The sequence below is a fragment of the Elephantulus edwardii genome, unplaced genomic scaffold, assembly GCF_000299155.1.
Source record: "Elephantulus edwardii isolate Elephantulus edwardi_28Jun2011 unplaced genomic scaffold, EleEdw1.0 scaffold00168, whole genome shotgun sequence".
Taxonomy (NCBI): domain Eukaryota; kingdom Metazoa; phylum Chordata; class Mammalia; order Macroscelidea; family Macroscelididae; genus Elephantulus; species Elephantulus edwardii.
Genome location: NW_006399918.1, coordinates 3,415,143 through 3,440,459, shown reverse-complemented (window position 1 = coordinate 3,440,459; position 25,317 = coordinate 3,415,143). Strand labels below are relative to the sequence as shown.

The 25,317-nt window shown below is 46.2% G+C and overlaps 2 protein-coding genes across 3 annotated transcripts in view; both read right to left on the bottom strand.

Moving 5' to 3' along the window:
• Positions 1–5,972: 5,972 nt before the first annotated feature.
• DARC (Duffy blood group, atypical chemokine receptor) lies at positions 5,973–9,683 on the bottom strand. The gene is made up of 2 exons (XM_006895524.1): positions 9,573–9,683; positions 5,973–6,950 (listed from the first exon to the last, which is right to left on the bottom strand). Exons 1-2 carry the CDS (start codon positions 9,681–9,683, stop codon positions 5,973–5,975), a joined length of 1,089 nt encoding a protein of 362 aa, XP_006895586.1.
• A 1,333-nt stretch (positions 9,684–11,016) lies between these two features.
• CADM3 (cell adhesion molecule 3) overlaps positions 11,017–25,317 on the bottom strand; it is a 33,389-nt gene continuing 19,088 nt past the window's right edge. Inside the window, exons 2-10 of one of the 2 annotated variants that reach the window (XM_006895438.1) lie at positions 24,280–24,381; positions 21,869–22,009; positions 20,892–21,044; positions 20,080–20,217; positions 19,597–19,767; positions 15,921–16,011; positions 15,356–15,525; positions 12,485–12,610; positions 11,017–11,508 (exon numbers count right to left, since the gene is read on the bottom strand). In XM_006895438.1, the coding sequence (XP_006895500.1) occupies positions 11,390–11,508; positions 12,485–12,610; positions 15,356–15,525; positions 15,921–16,011; positions 19,597–19,767; positions 20,080–20,217; positions 20,892–21,044; positions 21,869–22,009; positions 24,280–24,381 (1,211 nt within the window). In that variant the 3' untranslated portion in view covers positions 11,017–11,389. The remainder of the gene's footprint in view (positions 11,509–12,484; positions 12,611–15,355; positions 15,526–15,920; positions 16,012–19,596; positions 19,768–20,079; positions 20,218–20,891; positions 21,045–21,868; positions 22,010–24,279; positions 24,382–25,317) is intronic. The other variant, XM_006895439.1, reaches the window with a different exon arrangement.

Genomic DNA, 25,317 nt, shown 5'->3' with positions numbered 1-25,317 from the left:
ATACACACACACACACACACACACACACACACACACAAAACAACCCCAGATTTACAGGCCAGAGTCTAGAACTGACAGTCTTCCAGTCTCCTCAGCCCCCAGACAATTGTCTCACATGGAGGGATACCATGGGAATGCTTAGGCAGAGGACAAAACCGGGAGGTCAGTGTTCTGGCACTTTTTCAGCACTAATTATTTGCTTACTTATTCCTCTACCCCAGTGGACCGTGAACCCTGCCGAGTGGGAGCCACACTTTATTCATGGGAAATTAATTAATTAACTTGTACATTTAACAAATGGTTACTGAGCTCTGACTATTCACAAAAGGGAAACGTTTCTTTCTTTCTTGAAGCTTATTTTCTGGTGATAGAAAGAAGGGTGCACTAAGATAGTAAACAAATCAATGCTTGAACAAGGCAATTTTCGTGTGTGATAAATGCTGCAGGGGAGCCATCCCCGGTGAGTTGGTCGAGAGTAAATGGGTGCATAGTGTGGCTAGGGGGCTACAACTCATTGGATGGCCAATCTCTGAGGAGGTGTTATTTGCACTGCGACTTGAAAGATGAAATGGCACCAGTTACATAAAGAATACCAGAAAGAGCATTCTCGGCAGAGGAGATGACAAAGACAGAAATCCTAGAACGGAAAAGAGATTTGCTCATTTAATGAACAGAAAAGTTGCCACTGATGCCACAGCTTAGCCATCTGAGGGTAGGCAAAGCCCTGCCCAGCCAAGTAAGTCCAATGAGGTAGTGTGACTGCATTTTAGATTTAGCTCTTAAGTTCAACGGAGGGGCCTTAAATGCCAAACCTGGGGTGTTATATTATAATATTGTTCTAAAGAAATACTCTACAGCTTTTATCAGTTTTTCTAAGAGATCTATGTTGTTGTTGTTGATTGCCATCAAGTTGAGGTTGACTCATAGTGACTCTATGAACAAAGGACCTAATGCCTTTCAATAGCTATTGCTGTTTCTCCAAGATTAAAGAGTTTCCAGGGGCATGGTTTAGGAATTGGATGCCACTCCTGCTATGCACCCCTCAAAAATTAATAGTAACAATCTAGAGGAATTAGACACACACCAAGCCATAGTTTATAACGACATAGCTTGGAACTATATATGTTGTTGTTGTTGTTATGTGCCCTTGAGCCACTTGCGACTCATAGCGACCCTATGTACAACAGCCCTGAAACCTGCTCTGTCCTGTGCCAACTTTATTGTCTCTAATACATCTACTCTCATTATCCCAGTCACTGAATCAATCCATCTCATTGAGGGTCTTCCTCTCTTTGCATGGTCCCTCCATCCTCCAACCATGATGTCCCTCTTCAAGGACTAGTCCCTCCTTGCAACATACCCAAAGTATATTAGATGAAGCCTCAGAACGCTTGCCTTCATGGAGCAGCCTGGTTTCACCCACTCCAGGATGAACCTGTTTGTTCTCCTAGCAGTCCATGGTACATTCAATACCCTTCACCAGCACCACAGCTCAAAGGCATCAATTCTCTATCATCCCTAGTCACTGTCCAGCTCTCTGATGCATAGCAAGTAATTGCAAAGACTATGGCCTGTATCAGGTGCATCTTAGTCTCCAGACTGACATTGTTGCTCTTCTGGACTCTGGAGACGTCCTTGACAGCAGACTTACCCAAGCAATTCGCCTTTTAATTTCCTGACTGCTGGTACTAAGAGTGTTGATTGTAGAGCCAAGCAAACTAAGGCTGTTAACAATCTCAATCTCTTCACCATCTATTGGATACCCAACATCTACGAAACACCCAACACAAAAGTACAAATTGTTCTGGGAAGCCAAAGAGTGGAACGTGTAACTTTATCTGGGACCTTCCAGGGGTAGGTTACTTTGAAGGTCCTGAGTAGTGCAAATAGTTCATACTCGAATAACAAAAATAAGCTCTTTCGGAGTAGTCTGTATAGAGAGATGCTTATTCAAAGGCCGTACTTCAATAGGGTTTAAATCCACCAGCAGCTCCATGAGAGAGATGTGGACAATATCCTCCTGTGATTTACAGCCTCAGAAACCCAACAGATGCTCAGCTGTGAGTTGATAAAGGAGTGAGCAATTTGTTATGTACCATTGAGTCAGAACAGACTTAGAGTTGACCCTGCAATGGGTTTTAAGATAGCACAGAAGGAGATTGCCCACCATTCTCCTATAGAGCAGCTGGTGGATTTGAACTGCATGCTTTTTCGGGTTGGCAGAATTTAGGGGTTTAACTGCCCCAATGTCTTATCTCAGAAGAAAGATATGATCTATTTCTGTACTGATTATAAGCAAAATCCTATGAAGGCAGTTCTATCCTGTAATACATGGGGCTTCCAGGTGTGGAAATCACCTTGACAGCAATGAGTTTGGTTTTGGTTTGGGCCAGTTTAAAGAGACCACAATATCCCCAAATATAGGAGGAACAGATAGAAGAAGGTAGTCAGAAATGGGAAAGTTGGAGTTTTTCTGCTAGAAACCAAGGTTGTAAACCACTAGACAATAAATAGAGATAATTAATTTAAAATGACAAAGATTTTTGTCCTCTCATTTATACAGGTGTGTCTAAAAAGTTTTGTAAATCTAAGTGTGACCCAAAGATGTCCAATACATCCCCCAAAGCAATGTCCACAAATGCTTTGACATCAATTTTCCAGAGGCCTGTCTCCTGGAGGTAGCTGAGGTAGTATGTATGCATTTCGATCTTACTCTTAGGGTCAACTGTGGAGAACAACATTTGGGATGTTGTATTATCTTGTCCTAAAGAATATTCCATGGCGTTGATCAGATTTTCTAAGAGGCCTATGCACCCTCAAAAGCTAATAATATAGATGGAAAAGACAAACACTATGCCCTTTATAAAAACTCCTTCGCCATATGGTTACAGAAAAAGTAAGCATGTGTTTTTGCTGAACTGATTTCTCTACTCTTTCCCACTCCCCTGCACCCTTCCTGCCCAACTCACCTGGAAGATGTCTACAGATGAATTGGAGGGACTTGGACTTGTTAATTAACCTAAACAGTCACATTCCTCTGCAAGGTGCATTATTGTTAATTAAAACTGCGATTCTCTTTGTGCCCAGACGGCGAGCTGCTGTTGTCAGAATAATTAGATAGCATACGATGGTTTTCATGCAAATCCCTGGCAATTAGAGTTGGCGATGAATTGGGTTTGAAATCCCAGTGAAGTTCTCAATCAGAATTCCTCTGAGGGGGGTTGCGGAAGGAGAGGGATGCTGGGGCTGAAGAAAAGGGAGATGAGGGCTTGGTAAAAGAGTAAAGAGACAAGGTATTGAGCTATTTGACTTTTAAATCCTCTGGGAGGGGCCCCAGTCTGGAATAAATAGAGGAAGGGTTTCCACCTGATGTTCAAGTTACTCTCTGGAAAGATGCCTCTCTCCTTAAAGACCTAATGCAAATTGACCTTCCCCAGAGCTTCATGTGCTCCCTGAGAGCTTGCCTTCCCTGCTCTCATCTTTCTGAGAGGATTTCCACCGCCCTTTAGCCAGGAGGCCCAATAACTCATACGCGGCTAAAGTCCCTGCCAACCCTCAGATTAAATTCTTAAGGGTTCTAAGGAAACAGAATTTGTATTCCTGAGGGGTTGCAGAAAAGACGCCATATTCAGACCCATTTTGGAGTGCTTGGCATGCACTGGGTTCAGTGGGCAAGGGTGACCACGCCGGAGCAAGCCTTAACGAAACGACTGAGGACAGGGTTCGAAGCAAGGAAGGAAGAGCTATCCAAATGCAGTGCAGAGAATGACAGGGAAAGGCCGCCCTTGGCGGGATGGGTCAAAGCCCTCAGGAATGTGAATAAGGAAGAAATAGCTGGGGAAGAGGCTGCCTCCCCCCTCACCCCTGACCTCTTAGCTGCTGCTGCTGCTGTTTTCTTTCCTTTGTGCGGGACGTGATCACTGTTATTATCCAGGAGTCTGGGTTCTCCTGAGTGAGGTTGGAGGGAGGAGGGATTTCCAGCTGGAAGCACGGGACAGGGAGTAGAAAAGATGACACCACCCTCACTCCCCTGCTGGGCCTTAATTTAAACCTCGCCTGCATCAGTGTCTTGCTAAAAAGATTCAGAAAGAAGCAAGCCGCCTCTCCTCCCCCTCAAGTAGGTCAGCCTCGAGGCCAGCTCTCTGCGAGGAGGGCAACATCTGGAAGGATTGCCAGAGTGGCCAGCAGCTGGAGGAGGGATTCTGTGCAGAGGGTGAAGAGGGAATAGAAGATAAGAAAGAAACCGTTGGGACCCATTCATGAGCTGTAGTTGGGACCTAGCATGATTTACGAGTGTCAATTATTTCCTTTTTTTTTTTTTTACATTCTCTCTGTTCTTCCCTTTTCGTTTGAGAAAGGCTCCCGCGTCTCAATCGGTCTCTGGTCCCGCCTTTCCATTTATGGTGCACCAATCAGCAGCAAGTCTGTTTGTTGCTAAGAAACAAGAGGTGCTTTAGAGCTTTTGTCACAGCACCCACCCAGGAATATTCTCTGAACCCTTTCGCACCTTGCTGCCTAAGATACTCTCTAACTCATCTCTGTGCCTCTCCTGGTCTCTCTATGAAGCCTCAAGTCCAAAGAGTTGAGCAGGACATTGTAGGACAGAAGCCAGGTATAGGTCTCTTAGAAAACTGCAAAGATGACATCTGGCTGGATTCAGATGATGTGAGGCAGCCTCTCAAGTTTTCCCTTGCCTTTAGCTGTAAAGGGTAAGGGAGGAACTAGGTGTAGGCAAGTAACATGTGTGCACGCTTGTAAAAAGGGTAAGACTGTTGGTGGCAATAGAAGTATGAAGGGCTTCCTCACGGTCCTTAAAAATATCATCCAACCTCTCGGGTCTACTGACATTGAGGGGAAAAAAATATCTTCCTGTACCATGATTAAACAGGCAGAGAATTGGTGGGCTTTGGAGAACGGAATACACAGGTTATAGGAATGTAACATGTAAAATGGAAAGAAAGATGTGTTTCCAGTTTCCAGTTATTCAGAAGATTGGAGCTGAAAGAGACATTTGAGTGACTCTAATCAGGAGATGAATTAGATCAGTCTCCCACCCACCCCCCCTCGACTGAAGTTTATCCTCCTTTCTCAACTTTTTGATCTTTTCTTCCCTCTACACTTCCTACACAGAAACGCCGAGGCAAAGAAATCAGGGTGAAGAGACTGGGTTGGGTATGGAGTGAGTCATAAATTCTGACTACTTATCCTGGGAACAGGGTTGGGGTGCAGAAGTAATCAGAGGGGCGGGGGAGAGGTCACAGCACAGCCATAGGTCCCTGTGGCTCAGACACTGACAGAGATGCAGACACACGTAGTATCTACCCAACACAAGTGTAGATCCAGACCGGCAGATGTGTGTACAGGCATGAACACACACTCACATACGGAAATTAGGGCAGTGGTAAGGAATAAACCTTGCAGGGATAACACCAGGGAACGCCTTTTAGAATTCCTTGAACTAAGTTAGACCTTCAGGATCCTTCTCAGCTTCCTCGCTCCCACCCTGATTTCTACACAGGCTGACAGATGTCAGGGAGAGAGGAAGACTAGGTAGGTCAGCTGGGGGAAAGACCGTTGTGCACTGCGTTTCCTCTTCAGTCTTTTCCCTCTCCAGTTTCTATGCTTTTGCCACCTGCTCTCTCTTCATTTCTCTTCTTTACCTCTAAGCCATCTCTACTAATATCCTTGTTTTAGTTGTTACCTTGTTGCTCTGGTTCCACTTGCTCCTACTCCGCCTTGAGATGGCTGTAAACTCGCACCTCCCGAGAACATCTGTGTGCCCTGAGGGTGTTGGTACATCACTCATTTTCTCCCTGAGCCAGCTACAGAAACGCTCTCTGACAGAAGTGTGCTGTGAAATGCCTCGCTCCCCATTCTCCTCCCTTCTCTTCACCCTCTGACGACAAATGCAAAACCACTCACTGCATAAAAGCAACACATACTTTAATTCAGGTTGGCAGGTGGAGCGAGAGCTAGGATTTGCCCCCTAGGATGTCCAGAGACGACCGTCTTTCAGGGAGGGTCAGGGAGGACAAGGATGTGTGGGTTGTCTTGTGGCAGAACAGAGCCAGGATCAGGGGTGTAGCCACGCAATGCAAGATGGCCAGGGCTTCTGCCAGGTGCAGCAGCAGGTCCAGGACTTTCTGAGCTAAACACGTTGGCAAGAGCAAGACCCTGGCCCTCACAAGGGAATCAAATCCCATAACCACCCCATGGGGCCACCAAAAAATGAACCACACCCAAAGAATATCAACCCAGGGTCCTGGTCCCCCGCCCAGTGCCCTTTTTAGCCCCTTGGCTCCCACCAAGCCCGTTGGCAACAAGAAGAAGATGATAAAACAGACTGTGACATGCATGTACTGCAAAGTCCCTAGCCCTCTGTTGACGTTCAAAGCACAGTATCCTTGAGAATTACCACTGGTCAAAGCAGTTGGCAGTGCCAAGAGGGCAGCCATTCCCCAAAGTCCCATAGTGAGCCCCAGGGTAAAGCCTGGGACCCGGCATGTGCCCAACTTGGGACCCAGACAGGCCCGGCATGCTATCAGTAGAGCCTGGGCAAAGGCTAAGCTGTACCAGACCAAGTGGCCCAGGGAGCACATGACAGTACTTAGGGAGCTACTGAGCCCTGGTGCCAGCATGGGCATCACCATACTGAAGAGGGCACTGCCCACAGCCAACTCTACCAGGATAGGCCGATCGGGACAGAGCTCCCAGTGGAAGAGGGGTCTGAGAAGTGCAAAGAGGACAGCTCCACCAGCTAGGAAGCCCAGCACACTGGCCACGATGAAGAAGGGCAGTGAAGAGTCATCCAGCAGGCTGCAGGAATGGCAGGGGGCGGCTGCTTCTAGGCTGCTGTCATCATAGTCATATGATTCATAAGAGTCATTCCAGTAGAACTCTTCCAAGATCACAGTACTTGAATTCTTGTCAGTGGAGAAAACAGTATTCACCTGGAGGATATACCCAGCAAGTCAATCAGGGCAATCCATTCCCCACTGAAAAGTCTCCTGGGATCAGAGAGGAACAGTGGAAGGAGAGGACAGAGGGAGAGCTGGGGCTGGGAGAATAAGGAGCTGGAGATGTTTGTCACAGTCAGCATGGGGGCAAAGCAGAAGACTCAGAACCCAAAGAACAAAGAGCCATGGAAAACCCAGGGAAGTAGTGATGGACAGACCTGGAAGAGTAAGGAAAGGCCAGAAAGGGACAATGAGTATGGGGCTGAGTGCCTGGACCTGAACTGAAAGAGCAAGAAGGAAAATAACCAGGAACCAAAAAAGCCTGAGGTAAAAGAGGAGAAAATCTCAGAAGGATTCATAAAAGTGAGAGAACATCTTGGAAAGAATGAGAAAAAGGGAAAAGTATAAAGACCCCAAATATAAGCAGGCAGTGAAGGGAAAGAGCAAAGAGGTAAGAGTTCAGAGGGCTGTATCCCACACTCACCCGCTGCAAACAGTTCCCCATGGCACTGTTGAGCTCAGGGCTGTCAGAAGGGCTGGGACCCACTGCCAACGGCTGTGGTTCCAAGATAAGTGCCAAGGACTAAAGAAGACCATCAGAGTCTGGGCTGAGCCGAGGGGTGGATGGGAGGGTCATTCAGGAAACCTTAACCTCACACCCACTGCCTGTCTCAACCTCATTCCTACATGGGGCACTGGCCCCTGACTTCCTGTTTTGAGGTGAAAGTCTACTTAACTGGATGGAAACGGGACTCAGGAAAAGAAAAAGGTGGGGGACCAGAAAAATGGCTATTTTCCCGAAGGTGGAAAGAGTAGAGGGAGCTGGAAGGGGAGGCTGGAAAAGTCAGGGGACTTTCCAGCAAGAACGATTTCTTCCAGAAGAAGGAAGGAAGAGGTGTCAGGGGTGAAATGTGAGACACAGACAAGAGAGCTGCCTGGAAGTTGGAGTGAAAGGGCAGCTGATGATTCTCGAGGGGCTCTAGTTCCTTGAACTTGATCCAAGGAAAAACAGTTGACTCAAAAGCTATGGATTTTGAGGAGCCATCAGTGGGCACTTATGGTTGGATCCATGTGATGCTAAAAATGTGTATGTTTGCCATTGTGTGGTTGTCTGTATTCAGAGACATGTATCTGTGTGTTGGGTGGCTGTCTGGGTTTTTTGGTGGGAGAGGTGAAAGGCTGGGAGTGGCTCTCAGGCTGTATAATATAGTTACTTCAGGGAGCAGTTGGCATTTGTCTAGCCACCTATGGGCGCAGCAAAGGCATCTTCTCTACCAAACAGAACACATGGTCTGACAAGTTAAAGTAGACTCAGGGGAACTATGTAACAGCATATTTTAAAATAGGACTGTTGCCCATGGGGAAAGCTCCAGTCATATTTCTGTTGGAGAACATAAAACTATGGAAACTGTTTCTTTGGCCTGACATCTTAGCGAAATGTAAAATTTCTTACAGGGGACAAAGCTTCTATTTCTTTTTGGCCACCAGGGAGAAAGGGCATCTACCCCGCAGACGGATTCACTGAATTCAACCCTTTTCTTCTTAGGAAGCTCCTTCCCACCCCTGCTGCTTTCCCAAGATATATGCCAGGTCTCCTCACCCCTACATTTTACCTTCTCCGTTGGAGACAAAGCCTAGAAATTAAGAGGCAAGCAGTGGAGTGTCCCATTTGGAGTGGTGAGGTAGAGACGGGTTGTACATGGGACAGTGGTTTATTGTCCAAAAAGTGTGGGGTGTTTTCATTTTGATTTTACTAAGGAGCTTCAACCTCATGCCTCGGGGTGGGGTAGAGACTTGACAAGGGGGCTTAGGAGCAAAGTACTTCAGACCGCAGTACAGAAGTTCCCTTAGAGACATACTTCCCTTTTGTCCTAAGGACACTCACTAGCTCAAGTTCCAGAGTCAACCTAAGAGAGGTTAGAAAGTGAGGCTGCAGAAAGTCTGGTGACGCTTTCCAGGGACAGCTGTCTCTTCTGTGTCAAACTTTCTTCAGTCTTGTCGGGTAGAGGTTGGGATGGGGAATGTGGACTGTCAGGTGCCCCAGCCCCAGGATAAAAGGGGGAACACACCTAACTCCCTCAAAAGCTATTTATATTGTTTCCCAGAGTATCTTGAGTGGGTGGCATGCAGATGGTCATGTCACCCGGTGAGGTACCAGGTACAAGGGGTACCAAAGGAATAGCCCTATATACACAGCCCAGTAGCAGTGAGATCCACAAAAAGGAGGCAGCCAAAGAACACGGATAATCCAGATATATTGAGGGTGGCCCCTCTGAGATTAGCACAGGAGAGTTAGAAAGATTATAAAGATACACGATCCCCTCCCTGCTCCCTTCCCCCCACCCCGCCCACAGACAGACACACACACAGCACAACAGCCCCTCGCTCCCCCGCCCCCCATACAAATATGGCTTCTGTGTAATATGGACAGAGTGGTTCAGCTCAAAGAGGAAAAGTTGTTTTCCCAAAAGCAGGTGCTGGGAAATAGGGAGCCTAGCAAACCTAGGTTGCAGTTTCCCTTGTTGCTGTTAGTGGAGGGGGCCCTGGCTTGGGTAAGGGGTGCCCTGTGGTGCCCAGGCCCCAAACCAGAGACTGGAAGATTCACAGCGGTATTACCTGAACTGAGGGTGTGGGCAGACCTGCTGAATTGCAGCTGCCCCTGTTTCGCACGCCCATTGTCATAGCAGGAAGGACATGCTGAGGAGGGCGAGCAGTGCCAGGGGGCATCCTGGGTCTGAGTGGGGGCAGGTTGTCTGGGACAGGGAGGGGGAGCCACCTCATCTCCACGGCAACCAGCTTCGGGCCAGGGAAGGAAGACAGAAAATCAAAAGCAGGAGTTGGGATAGAGGCTTTCACTTTTAGCCCTCAACTTACTGGGTCCAGTCATAGGGCATGGGGTATTCCAGGGTCAGTGCCAGGGAGAGGCCAGGGGGTGCATAGCAAAGGCTGTGGCACTGACTCCACGGCATGGATTTGGGGAAACAAGGAAGTGACTGAGTGCTCTGTTTGGAGGGAGAAACATGGGTTGGACAAGTGAGCCAAAACTCATCCTGGGGCTCCTTTCTCCAAGAGAGATGGGCATGCAGAGTGGCATCAGGATAGAGCAACATCCCAGCTGGCACAGGTGACTAGGAATCGTCCTTTCCCAAAACCCTCCTTTCCCTCTCCCACAGCCCCGCCCACCCTCCCAGGACCTGGACCCATGTCCCTGCTCTCCAGTCTCTGTCCTCACACGCATGCGTGCACACACACGGGTACAGACACACACACAGGTACAGACACAGAAACGCACATACTCACCACGGACATGCACACGCACATTCACACTTTCGCGCACTCGTAGAGTTCACATTATTTTCTTAGTGTGGGCAGAAAACAGCTCAGTGCAGTGAAGCTCCTTTTAGTGATTTTTGTTGTTATATCTGCCTGGCTGCTGAGGGAGGAAGAGCTAAGGACTGGCTGAGAGGAAGGGAAGGGGCACAGGGTGGCGGGGAGAGGGAGGAGGAGTTGCTGAGCAATGCCTTGAGAGGAGTGGTTGCCGTGCAACAGTCTGGGGTCTGGGGAAGACAGAGGGGCCCTGGGTGGGGAAGCAGCCACAGTCCATGCCCCCCAGCAGCACCTCTTCCACAGCTGCTGTAGGAGTGGCAGCCACGCTCTGCTCTCCCCAAGGGCAGTTCTTGGGGAAAGGGCTTGTTACCCATGCATCGTGGGGCAAGGGGCCAGGTGAGACAGCATCTGCCACCCTTCTGCCACCCCTCTTTGCCAGGACCTGTGTTTCTCTTCATGCCCAAGCTCTGGGGCTCTGAATGGCTACAGGTCACACCTCCATTCACTTCACTTTTGTGGTAGAACGGGAGTGTCTGGTGGTCCCTGCCTCCCGGTTCATAGCTTACTTTGTGTGGCTATTCAAAGAAAAGCCACCTCTGGCTCTTGTTCACAGCCCTCCAGCCCCTGGGGGAGTCTGGGGAAACTACTTCAATATGGAGGGCTGGTGAAAACCCCCTAACCCTGCCCCCACCACTACCACCACCGCCGCCACCAAATCAGCCCTATTCTTCGCCCCTTCCTAACTCTTCCACCTTTATTCTCCTTCTAACGTTCCAGTTTTTGCTCTCTGCACCCCAGGACCCCTGCTCCTCCAGCCTGGAGACGGATTTGATTTGGGATTGTTACAAAAATAATAATAACCCAAACGCAGAGAAGCCACGGAAAGGGCCGAGGGCAACCCTCCCCTCCCCCCCGCCCTCCTCCCTCCCCAATCCAAACCTAGTACAAAACCGCACCCAAAGCAGACATTCTGTACAGGGGGGTGGGTGGGCTGGGGAGCAAGCGGGAGGGGCGGCCCTGGGGTCGCTCTGTACAAGTCCAGGTTGGTGATGGCCCCAGCAGTCCCGACTGGGCCCCAGGGGGGCACAGGAAGTGGGCGGGCACCCCTAGATGAAATATTCCTTCTTGTCATCCCCGCCTGATTGCCCGCCTTCTGCGTTGATGATGGCCGTGTCCGCGTCAGGGGCATCGTCTGAGCCTTTCGCCTCATGCGTCAAGTAGGTTCCTGGGTAAAGACAGAGGCTTCTCTTTTCAAGAGCAGCTTCCAAGCCTTTGAAGCCCACTTTGCCCATTTTCCTGCCCTCCCACCACCGCCTACAGGGTACTCATTCATCGCTCCTTTCTTCCTCTCCACCTTACCTAATTTGCATTTTGCTTCTCATGTCTCAGCTGACCACACCCCCATGAATCTTGCCCTTAATTAAAATCTTATCTATAACACAGGCAGAAGCATATAAAAGATGTGTATGTGAAAGAGAGACAGACAGAGAGACAGAGAGAGACCACAAGACCACGGGCAAGTATTTAAGTACTGGATTGTGTGTGCCTGAGAGAGAATGCGTGTACATATGTCTATGAGCATGTGTGAATGTTTCTAAGGTGGTGAAGGGGAAACTGCTTTGTCAGCTTCATAAACAATGCAGCCAAGGTCTGCCTAGCATTTGACCAACTCATGCAGTCAAGCTGCTGACCAGAAATAATGACACGGGAAGTCTGGGAGGAAGGACTGAGAGGAGGGAGTGCACAGGATATAGTTGAGCAGGTAAAAAGAGAGGCAAGGACAGAGATGGGTGTGGGAATGGGGTGAGGTCAAGGGAGAAGTAAAAGGAGGCTGGATGGCTGGAGAGGAAGCCAGTGTGAGGAGAAGTGGATTGGGGATGCAGAATTGCAGGGAGCTTTCTGTCTTCCAGCGGGAGACCCTGGAGGCAGAGCAGTACAGAGCAGCAGCTGACTGAGTGGGAAGGTTGATTTCACTTGGATGATCACCAAAGGATCAGGCTTTACTGTGGGGCTGTTGGTGCAGGCTGTCACAGGGTTGGCAGAGACGGGATTGATTACAGTCTTGTCTTTTTCTCAAGCATCCCAAGGAGTCAACCAAGTCTCCCAAGTCCCTTACTACAACCTGCTCCCTTCTGCCTCTCCCTGAGTGACCTTCTTGACCACCTCCCAAGCTCTACTAATCAGTCTCTCATGACTCTGACCTTTGTGCCGGATCAAATAGTGGCCAAGGAAGATGAGCAGGATGAGCAGCAGGAAGACGATGAAAGCCACAATCCCACCTATGATGGCGTGATAGGTGCTGGACGATGAGGGCACCGGACTGGGGTCTGCAGGAAAGGAAGGCACACAGTCAGACTGGGGACAACCCTTGCAGAATAGCATTTCTAACCCAGTGTAGAGTTTATACCCAGCACAGAATGGAAACTAGCATCGGGGGGATGAAGCAGCACCATTCAGAAAGCACTAAGCTTGCAACACTCATTTCTTGCATAGTACCTAGGATATAATAAATGTTGAAATAATTTGATGTACTCAGGAATAAACGACTAAGTCTGCCCGTATCAGCTCTGACTTCTTAGCACTGAAGTTTGACCTTAGGCAAAGATCAATACTTTAAGGTCTATCATCTCTTTCTCTTTTTATCATTTTTTTGGGGATCTGTCTTACATTTCTGGATCACCAGAATATTCTTTCTCTGCTCTGCGTTCTTTGATAGTCTGGGCTGACTTCTCTAGAAGCTTTATTTTGACACACTGCCCTGGAATCAGGTAGGGAAGCAGTAGTGAAAAACTGAAGGGGTCAAGAACCAAGCATTTTAACAGACCCTACAAAAGGGGGTGCACTGTCAGGGTGTTCCAGCAAAACATCCAATCCATTAACCTGTCCTACCAAGGAGGTTTGAGGCTCCATCTTCCCTCCCATGTCATTTAAAGATTTATGGGCACAACAAATATCGGACTGATTTCTCCCACGGTGGCTACTGTCTCAGCTATCAGATAGAGACAATCAATCATCAAAAAAACCTTTCCATATAGAGAAGAGGGCCCCACAGCATGGACTAGGCCAGGCATAGCAAGGACAGTACCACCAGCTAAAGTTAGAATTCAAAATATCTAAGGACACGGTGCATAAGCTCAGGACATAGTTCTGAACTTGTGTTAGCCATAGATATTGCTTTAACCCATGGGAGAGCTCCTGCTTTTCTGTAGACTCAGCTTGAGTTTTGACGCCTCATTGACTCCTTATATATTTTGTCTGTCCTACCTTATGTCTCCTCAGGCTTCTCTGGACCAGCTTTTTAGTTATTTGTCTGTCTACTACGCCTTGTTTGAAAAGAAAACGTTTATGCTCTGTTTCTTTATGCTTTACTTAGGAGGGAGAGATAGGATGGAGCTGGGGGCTCAGTGGGCATGAGCTCAGTGATGAGGTGGGTATGAGTATGTAATAAGGAGAGAGCAGAATGAGTTTACTCATGCTCTGTCTCCCAGGGAGGATTTGAGGCACTGTTTATACTAAAAAATAAAAAAAAAATCTTGGATAATTATTGAAAAGATTATGGAAATGAAAATTCCTTAAGAAGATGTGTGTTTCCTAAGGTAGAAAGACATATGGGGTCATCAATGACGGGTCCTTCTCTCTAGGCAGGAAACTTTGGTGGTGTAGTCTGTAGGGAGTTGCATTGTTAAACCAAAGGCTACATACATCTCTCTGGTAGTTTAAGTCCATCAGCTGCCCTGCAGAAGAAAGATGGACACTCTCCTCCTATGCAATTTACAGCTTCAGAAAACTCACTGGAGGATCAGTTCCAGCCCGACAGCCTAGAGTTGTCTCTAGGCAAAGCTACAAATTAATTTCATTCCAGGCAGGGGGGAGTAAATACTACTTAGAATATTGCTGGAAGAAGATGCAGCAACACATTTCACCACCAGGCGTCAGCACTGGAAGCAGTTGAAGTTAAGCTGGACTTAGAGGGCTTTTTACTACAGAACAGAGGGGCCTTTCTGCAAGATACCAGCCACAGGACACAAAAACTCTGAGAAGTGGTGGAAATTCCTCTTACAGAAAATTACTGTCAGCATTGGTCTGGAGAGATTCAAGGGCACTGACCAGACTCTAGTGTATTGTCTTTGCTCCTCAGTGCCAATAGCCTTGTTCCTTGTTCTGAGACAGGCCCCACATGCTGCGGTTGCCCTGGAGTTGGAATTACTCATTCAGTACTCAGGCCTCTTAACCCCCATGGCCTAGATGCTATCTCTAGTGCTGCTATAATAGGTGGTTCAGGTAAGGGAATTGCTGATGTACCTCCTCTAACATTGCAGTTCCCTTACTCTGAAAAGAGGTTTCCAAGACCTTCTGGCAAGATCCCACTGCTAATGGAATCTTAAAAGTAAAAAAGGGAAAAATAAAACAAACCTCTGCTAATTTTTCCTAAAGGAGGATCTGGGCTAACCTGTCACTTCCCCTGAATCTGGATTCTGTAGCCATACTTTGGAAAACATTTCAGAGAAAGAGAATCATCTGGTCTCTCTAGAAGATCTGGCATCAGAGAAAATTTTTAACTGTTCCTCAGCATAGCACAAGCCTATCTCTATGTTCTGTCTGGACCCATTATAGTGTGCCCAACATCTGCAGGGGTGGGGTGAGGGGAAATGACAGTAGTAGCATGCATCCTAAGCCTATTCCCAGGATAACCAACTCTGAGACCAGCTAGCTGAATAGGAAAATGCATCTTCTCTTGCACTTGAAAGGCCCTGGGGCCTCTAAGCACAGCATTATTATTCTTGCTGTCAGGTGAGTGCAGGAGTTGGAGGATGGTGCCACTGGGGCCACCGCCGCTGAACAAAGGCAGAAGGACATCCACCCTTTCATTGATTTTTTTCCCCCTTATTACACATTCCAGAATGGACCTGGAGCCTAATTGCTTACTGGTGAGCTGCTTCTGATTTCCCTTTACTCCTCTCTCAGTCATGGTAGGGGTGCTGTCAGGAGGCAGAAAGTTGAGAGGGTAAGATGGACAGGGAAGGTAAGACAGGCAGCCGCTGGAGGAGAAGGAGAACTGGGGGTTGGCTCACCATTAACATTGAGAGTGTAGAAAGCCTTGTGCGTGCCCATGTTGCTGGAGGCTGTGCAGCCATAGATGCCGCTGTCACTCTTATTGAGGAAGGGGAAGATCAAGGCTCTCTCCTGCGTTATCTTCAAGGGAGGCTCACTGCTCACCTTTTCCCACAAGTACTCCTTGGGGCTAGTAAAGCAGAAAAATCAGATACATTCAGGAGAGACCAGGTCAGGGAGAGGAAGGAGAAATAAATCCAACTGGGAGCAAGGGAAATCAAGGACTTCTTAATGGAGCATGGAGACACGAAGCTGCTCAGAGGCAGGATAGGGTGATCTCATGAGGTTCACACTGGGGAAGGTAGAGATTCCTAACTTGTATCTTGCTGTAACTTAGCTTCTATGAGAATCTCTGGGGTTAAGTCAAGGAAGGTCCCTTTATAAGAGAAACAGTAAGAGAAAGAGCGTTGTTAGACAGGGTCGGAGGAAATGAGAGGCTCAGAGAGTATAAAGAAGATAGAAAGACTTAAGATAACAATCTGAGGGTATAAGGTACATTGGAGGCTGCAGAACAGAGGTTCTTACACAGGATTGCCGTGACCCTCACAGTGTAGCAATAGCTTCTGGCCCTCACGAGGATGCGGCGGGTCTGGCCTAATCATCGCTGTTGGTTTGTCTGTGGAAAAGGAAATGGTATCAATGCCAAACTCCCCACTCTATGCAAGAGATCACCATCCGCCCTGATAAGTACTTTTAAATCACTCAGTTATACACGACATCTTCTCAAATGCCTCAGGAGCTCAAAACACTGTCAACAAAAGTCCCCCTCCCTCAGCCATCGCTATAAAATATGTGAAGAACTTCACATATTGCAAACGTAGAATGACTAGATTCTAGATATTTCCTTAGTGGTCCCCTCAGGGATGTTTTATCAAAGCTCAGAGAAGAGGCAGAAATGGCTTATCTGTGTCTACCACATAACCACCTGCCATTGAGCCAATTCTGACTCAGGAGTACCCAACATGTGTCAGAGAAGAATTGTGTCCCATAGGGCTTTCAGTGGTGGATTTTTCAGAAGTAGACTCCCAGACCTTTTCTGTGAGGCATATCTGGGTGTGCTTCCAACCTCCAATCTTTAGGTCTGCGGCCATGCCGGCCACGCATGTTAATGGTTTGCTCTACCTAGGAATTCTGCCCAGCACATAGATAGGTCTTAATAGTCAGTTTCTGACAAAACAAATAAACCCAAACATGAGCACTTATCAAGCTCATCACTCTGCAAGAGGCCTTAGACCTGGAAGCCAATCTTGAGGACAAAAATAATATCTTTAGTGGTCAGTTAAAAAAATGAAGCGAGAGCTTTGAAACAGCAAGAGATGAGGGGTCATATTTGGCTGCAAAAAGGCACAGATACAATATAGATGGGCTCTGAGAAGGAATAATGGCATCTGCCACTGACGCCAAAGGGCTGCTTAGGAGTCGAGGTCCAGATGGCTGCTTAGAACAATACAACCAGATGCTGGTTTAAAACAACAGATAAAGAGGCCAAGCTTCCCCTAAGGATAGAGCCAACCTTAACAACCAGTTTAATGAACGTATTTCGGTTGGATCAAACAGGACAAAGAGAAACAGGTCAGGTGAGAGAATAGCTGTTCCGGGGCCCTGCAATCATAGGAAGCTCAAGCATGGTGCCTAAATGTAGCATTTGTTGACTGATTTTGGATCACAGTTGGACCAAAAAAGGGGCCTCTGGAGAGTAATTGGCAGATGGTCTGATACCTAATAGAAAAGTCTTTGGGGCTCAGACAGGAGAAGGCCTTCCTGATCTCTGGCTAAGGACTAGGGTTGGTGGAAAGAGCCCAAGGCTAGGGGCTTCATGTCCAAACCAATAGTTAGAAAACACCTTACAGCAACATAGAACTTTGAAATTCAATAGGTTCTTCCATATTAATTGTTTCATTTATCTCATTATAGCTCACTGATAAGCATGCATCACAAAGGGAGGAAATGTTTTGATCAAAGTAACAGCTAGTAAATGGTGGCTCCAGCTAGAATACAGGTCTTCTAGATTGGGTCTTCTAAATAGGGAGTACTAGGACCCACCCCAAGTGTACCTCATGTTAAAGTTTGAGTGGTGGGTTTAGCAAACCATTTAAGTAGTATTAAAATTAGGAAAAGTGAGCAGTCCTGTTGTACACCTTAGAGTCAAAACCATAGCTGGCCCTGCAGGGGGTTTTCAAAGACAGTTAACCTCATGGGAGAAGATTGCCCATCCTTCTTCCATGGCAGCTGATGGATTCGTACTGTGTGCCTTTCGGATTACAGTGCAGCTTCTTGCCACTAGGCCATAATCAGGTCTGTTGTTGTTGTTGGTATGTGTCGTCGAGTTGCCTGTGACTCATAGCGACCCTATGTACAACAGCCCTAAACCCTGCTCTATGCTGTGCCAATCTCATTGTCTCTAACAACCTACCCCAATTACCCCAGTTACTGAATTAATCCATCTCATCAAGGGTCTTCTTCTCTTGCACTGTCTCTCCACCCTCCAAGCATGACGTCCCTCTCCAAGGACAGGTCTTGTCTTGCAACATGTCTAAAGTATGTCAGATGAAGCCTCAGAATCCTTGCCTGCAAGTCGCAGTTGGGTCTCACCCTCTCTAGGATGAACCTGTTTGTTCTCCGAGTAGTCCATGGTATATTCAATTCTCTTCCCTAGTCATTGTCCAGTTTTCTGATGCATAGCAAGTAATTGCAAAGACCATGGCCTGAATCGGGTGCACCTTAGTCTCCAGAATGACATCATTGCTCTTCAGTACTTATATCATATAAAATTATATTCTATAAAAATGAGCTTCAGGGGTTTCATTACTTTAGAAGAATTCCTAGCACTTCTTGTCCTAAAAAATGCATGATTCTTCAGCTTTTAAGTTGTGTACTTTGATCCTTAGACTCTTTTATCCAAATAAGCACTTTGAAGGGAGGAGGGAATTCCACATTTCTTCATAGAAGGTGACTCTTTCCTGCCCAAATCAAGGGCAGTCTCCACAGTGAGACATGTCCCTGGAAGATTAGGAGTAAAGTAAGTGAGTCATTTGAAGACAAATTCTGAAAACAATCACGGAGCAGGGGAAGACAGAGGAGTGCTTGAGGAAAAAGTCTGAAAGTAATTATTCCAGATAGGTTATGTTTTCCTACCACTCATGTTTCCCTGAATCACAGAATGCTAGCCCAGAAAGAAGCTGTAATAAGCCTTATGTTTATCCCTTTCATTTAGCTAATAAGGAAGCAAGCTTAATGGGGAAAATTATTTTTTCTTAATATCATACAGCTAGCAAGTGGTGAAGGGAACTCTGTTGGCCTAATGAGTAAGGCTATGAAATGCCAAACCAAATATAGGTAGTTCGAATCTACCAGCTGCCCTGCAGGAGAAAGACAGGCAATCTCTTCCCATGAGATTTATGGCCTCTGAAAACCCATTCACCTGTCAGCTATGAATTCATTCCAACTTGATGGCAATGAGTTGGTTGATTAGAGTAAGTCATGAACACAAACTGGAATCCCTATCTTCTGATGCCTGATTTGCCACATATGGAGCTGTAATTTTCAATTGGGCTGCGTAAGACTGGCCTAGTCCAACCCCATTGTTCTCCAGTTGGTTCCAGCTCATAACCTAGTCTAGGGGTTGGCAATCTTGGCCCACAGGCTAACTTCTGCAGGCCAAATTCTGCAGGCTGAATGTTTTTGTAAATAAAGTTTTATTGGAATACAGCCATGCTCATTTGTTTATATATTATCTATGACTGTTTTTGTATAATAATAGCAGAGTTAAGTAATTGAGACAGAGACCATATGCCCCTCAAAACCTAAAATATTTGCTATTTGTCTCTTTACTGAAAGTTTATCAATCCCTAATAGTGAAACTGCATGCCTCAAGTGGTTTTTTATTTGCTTATTACTGAAAGGTTGATGGTTCACAACCTACTCAGAGGTTCTGCAGAAGAAACAGTCTGGTGAATTGCTTCCATAAAGACCACAGCCATGAAAACCATATAGAGCAGTTCTCCTCTGACACACATGGGGTTGTCATGAACTAGGGGCTGATTCAACAGCAGCTGACAATTAGTGGTACCTAGTCCTGCCAGCTCTCAACTCCTTTCTAACTTATTGCATTTAGCTTCAAGTACAGTCACCTGCACACTTTCCTTATCCCCCGCTTCCCATCTCATACCTGATCCTTTTCAACGCCCAGCCCATGACATACATAAAACTTCGATGCGTTGAGTGGCAGATCTATCAGCTCCCTGTAGAGATTCGTGGTTCACAGAGCACACAATGTTCACCCCGTCATCCTCCCGGGTGACCTGGAAGGTCACTGAGCTGCTCACAGTGAAGGTTTTATCACTGGGATCTTCCTGTGCTCGAGTTTGCTCTCCTAGAGTACAGAATCAGACACATATACTCACACACATAGACACCGTGGGCACTGACACACATAGTCAGGGCCCCACGGTAGACATACAGATGGTGACTCGTAGATAAACGCATATAGTTGTAAAATGGATTTGTACACACAGAGAAAACATGGGTCTGGACATAAACACATACAAATGCTTACAAAATACCTGTCATTCTCCTTTTCTCCTTGCACAACAACCTATGTGCTTGTACATAGACACATGCTTTCCGCTCGCTTCCTCCCTCACCCCACTTCATTTCTTGTCATGCCAAGACAGGAGGTACTTACCCTGGAGTTCTTGGTCACCCTTTCTCCAACTGAGCTTGGCTGCAGGTTTGCTTCCAGAAGACTGACAGTGTAGAGTAGTGTGTTCATTTTCTCGTAATGGTAACTTGTAACCAGAGATTGTGGGCTTCTGTGGGATTCCTGCCATGGAGAAGGAATATGATCAGGATAGGAAGAAGAGACATAAGATGTCACATTCACATCCCACCTTTCCCTGCTGAGGTAATTTTTCTGGTGGTCAAGATACCTGAGTTCTAGTTGGTTTTCTTGAAAGTAGGAGAAATTTTTAAAAAATCACTTTTTTCTTTGCATCTCCTCCTTAAGGTAGGAGGGAAGAGCTGAGGGAATATAGTAATGAGGAGATACACCAAACTTGAGACACATAAATGCCCAACAATACATAGCACAACTGGGTAGGCAGAAATTGTGTAGGGCTCAGGAAAGCAAAGAATGGAATTAATATAAGGTGAAGGTGCGACCAGGTAAGCAAGTAGAAATGAGAATTTCACATTGCATGCCCATCTCATTTTTCCTTCATGACAGTATTGGGAGGAAGGTAAAATAGACTGGCTATCCCTCTTTTATAAGGTAGAAAACTCAGGTCCAGAGAGATTTGATCAAGATCCAACAGTATATGGAGGAAGAGTTAGAAACCAGTGTCCTTTGCATTGTGCCCTACTGCAAGAGAAATACAGTCTAGGCCTATGCAGTATGCTTGGAGATCTGCCTGGCTCCAGGCTGCTTCGAGGGCCAACCTAGAGAGGCTTGTTTGCAAGGTAGCATGCTGTGGAGACAATGGGATTTGGGAGCCTCACCAAGCACAGTGACAAGAGACTTGGCGGTTCGCACGGGCATGGTGAAGATAGAGCAGGTGTACTCGCCCTCGTCTGCCAAAGCCACATTGCTGATGCTGATGGTGAGCTCATGGGGAGTGGAGCGAACCAGCTGAATCCGGTTGTCTCGGAGGGCTGGGGGGAAACGAAAGAATGAAAAGGCAGGCTTTTATAAGCACCTTTCATCTTTATTGTCTATTTCTAGACCTACTTCTGTGATTGAAGGGATACGCTTGGGAAGCAAACACGCTGCTTTTTTTATGTGAGTTCGAGAAGTCTAGGTTATGAAGTAACTTCTCTTAGCCATTGAGCACAGTAGCCTGAGAGGCCTTCAGAAAACAAAGTCGGGTTTTCAGTTTGCAGGCTTCTTTGTCAGTTGCCTAGATGAATACAGAGCTCAGCTTGTCATGTTAGGGCTCCTTTGGAGTGAAGTCACTTATTGACCCTGTGTAACCAGTCGTGTTGCTGTTTTTAGGTGCCATCGGATTGGCTCTGACTCAGGGATTCGATGTACACAATGAAATACTGCTAGATCGTGGGCCACACTCACCATCACCGCTGTGCTTAAACCCATACATCTCTTTCTCTCTGCCACTGCCATCGAATCAGAACTGACTCACAGCTGATTCACCATTGCATTTCCCAGGCTGTATATCGAATTGGAAGAGATTACTCATCTCCCTCGATGTCCCCTCGTGAATTCACTAGTGATGCTTGGCTTTTGGGTAAACAGCACAACTCTCTCTGGATGACAGACTACTCCACCAGAGCTCCCCGAACTCATGCAAAGCCTCGGTCAAATCTATAATCTGTTTTCTCTAGAACCAGACGAAGAGCCGAGGGCTTGCACATCTCTTTCCAACCTCTGGACTACAGAAGCGGTGCATTTAGACTCTTGAATCCCCTTTCTCTAGTCTATGGCTCATTCCCAAAAGGATAGTTAATTCAAGAGATACCACCTCTCTTCTCCCCAAAGTAGAGAGTTTGCTGGGCAGGGTTGGACCACTGTAAGGATGAGTCCTCATGATCTTTCACTTGGCACTGGAGCTTCACAGTGCCACCGGCCACCACTGTTTCATCAGACGTCCAGGGCTGACTGTCTGCAAGAATAGAGGAGGGTCAGTTTTCTGAAGAATCCCTTACTACTCCACCCATTTCTGGGCCAACATCCACCTAATTCAACTCATGCCCACCAACGCCCAAGTTTCTGCATTTTTAAGGCTTCATGAAGGAAGGAATCAAGAATGGCAGGGGCACGAAGAGAGTAAAAAACCCTTATTTCCTTTTGTTTTAGATACATAGGAAAACATAGAGTTTTGGGGAGTTTTTTGTGGGGTTTTTTTTTTGTTTAGAATGAACTGACAGGGTTATAAACACATAAAAGAATTTTAAAAAGAAATAAAACCCAAATCACCTTGTTGTTTCAGAAATGGCTTCTAGATAACCCTCTAATGACAAGGCTGTAACTCCCATGGGAAGAAACTGTGCATCAGTCTTTCATGGAGCCACTGGTGGATTTGAACCACTGGAGAGGAGGGGCCTTTGGGCTAGCTAAAACAGCAACTCTTTATAAGCTACATCACCACAGCTCCTTCCCCCAGTATGCATATAACCCTCCATATGTGTCTCTTCTGATACGAATCTACCATTAACTTTTTTTAGAAACACACATATAAATCTGTCATTCTACAATTTTCCTTCCTGCCACCACCTGCGTGTAAGAGCAAGAACAGGAGCAGAAGCGCTTGTGACTAATAATTATGAAAGTCGGAGTGGGGTAAGGCCAAATCCTTGCATTGTACATTCATTTAGACAACAGCTAGATGATGAAACTGTAAAACCAACAAACAAGTAAATAAAATTGAAACATTTTGACACAAACTTCTCATTTTGTCTAACAGTAAACTTCCCTTCAATCACCAACACCCTCCACATATTCCTTTTAGTATCTGTACTACCCACCTCCCAAGGCACAAATCTGTATCAGCCACTGAGCATTATTTTAAGGACAAAAGATCAAAATGTTTCCCTTCAATTTGAAGAAAAGATATTTCCCAATCTCTCTTTTTAAACTTTTTTCTTTTCTTTCTTTAATAAACTAAAAGAAATAAACAAGGGGGGGGAAATAAAGGTATAGCAAGGTGTCTGATGAATCTTGTGGCAGGGCTACCTCTATCCAATATTATTTGGTGATCATCACAGCATGGGTCCTGATTCCTAATATTGATTGTCTAGCTGTCAGAACTGACTCTATGTGACCCACCAGCACTGACCTTCACAGAACAAATCTAAAATAAAATTTTTTAAAAACCAACCTTCTATCTCTTATTCTGAAATGCGCAAAAAACAGAAAGTCTTCTATGGAACTAAAGTACTTACCCAACATTGTTTATCTCTGAATGGGAAACCATGAAACTTATTTTTTACTCTCTCTGTACTGAACACTTTAAAATGATTTTCATGCTCCTTAGGGCATCAACCTTACCCTTGCCCCATCTGCTTATTCCTTCCCTTCTTGGCCACTGGAATTCCATGTCTAAGAAACATTGCAAGAAATTAGCACTCCCAGCAGAAAAGAGGGCCTGAAGAGTAAAGTGCCCTAGTTAATACCAAGCATCAGCGATTCAGGGTGGTTATTTCCAAATAGGAACACAAAGTTTGGTCTAACTTTGGTGTTTAGAATCATAGAAATGAGAGTTGAGGGGGAGATCATAAGACTCCTGTAATCAACCCAATTCCGTTATCTTAGCGGTGTAGACAATGAGGCAATGGAAGTGAAAGGACTGCCTAAGACCATCCTACTAGTCACAGTGTAGCTCGCGCCTTCTGACTCCCATTGCAGGGCTCTTTTCACTGGAATGCTTCTCAAGGAGTTATATCTAATGTGAGAAGTAAATCTAAGACTTTGAGATTGGAGTGCCAATGACTGAGCTGGCTGAGTAAATTTGGAAGTGGAGTATTTCTCTGCTATCTCAGTGAAAGGTCTGGGAAACCTTTCATTTCCTGCTAGCCACACTCCAATTTTTGACTCATAATCCCTTTGTCCCTTGCTTCCTTCTGAATAAATTCTACCTTGGTTGTGCCTTTTTAGAATCTCTTTCTTCTGAGTCGTAAACTCCCCTGGAACAATCTTCTTTTAGAAAGAGGTGGGGGTGCAGAGGTTTTTGTACTGGAGGAAGGGACGGAAGAGTGAGTGCAAGAGAAATTGGTGGTATAGAACTAAACTACCAAATGTCTAATGGAAAGGAGAAAGAGTTGTGTGGCAATGAGAGGACTGAGCACACAGGGTGGAGGCAACATGAGTGGGAGATGATGTGAGAATGGCTGAAGGAACTGAAGGAGATTGAGATGAGGGGGCCTGGATTCTCACCTTGACTGGCCAGCATGTCAGGGCTGCTCCACATTGAGGAGCTGATGACTTCGTCGAGTGGAGCCAGAGTTCCCAGCTCCAAATCCTGCTCCTGCCAGTAGCCTGGGGAGAGAATCTCCATCAAGGATGAGCCCTGCACATTATACTGCATATTGAAGGTCTGTGCTTTCATTGCTGGGGCAGGGGCAAGGCTAGGCTTCTGTGAAAAGCAGATTCACCAGGATACCTAAGAGAAGGCAGGCTTTTCCCAAAGGGGGTAAATTAACTGGCATCCTCAAAACCAGAGAGTGAACGCCTTCTCTGAAGGGGTGAATTAAAGGAGGATGCTAAGTTGTGTCAGTGAATCATATTATATGAAAGCCAAAAGATGCCTTTAAGATCATCCAGTCCATTTCTCTCACTTCACAGATGAGGAAAATGAAGCCCATAATGGTTACTAGTGACTGATGAAAGCCACTATAGAAAAACGAAAAGGAATCAAAGATTTTTCACTCCATAGCCAGGACTCTTTTTGCTACATCACATTATTCACTAAAATAATAAGCAGGTTTAATAATTATAAAATACTTTGACATTTCACTGGACTCTTTCATAAACCTGCAAAGTTAGCAGGCTGGAATTATCCTTATTTTGTAGAGCAGTAATAGAATTAAGTGACTTGCTCAAGGACATACATACAACTAGAAAGAAAAATGCCTGGATCCAAACCCAAACTATTTGCTTATAGAGGTGAGCCTTCTATTGAAGAAAGAAGTTATGGTAAGAAGTGAAAGCTGTATTAGGCCTTTCTGCATGGTTACTTTCCACTGGAAAAGTAAAAATCTCAAGTTTTCCTACTCCAGCCTCAGACCCACTGCCCTCCATGTGACAGTTTGCTACCTCCTCTGCAAAACAAAATAACACCCCTTTTTGTTCTCACCAACAGGCCCTGAATTATTGCCTTTCTTCCTACTAGCTTGCCGTTAGATCTTTCTGTATAATATACTATAGAGTGAAGGGCCTGTTTCTCCAACTCAGTCTGAAGAGGCAGAGGGACAA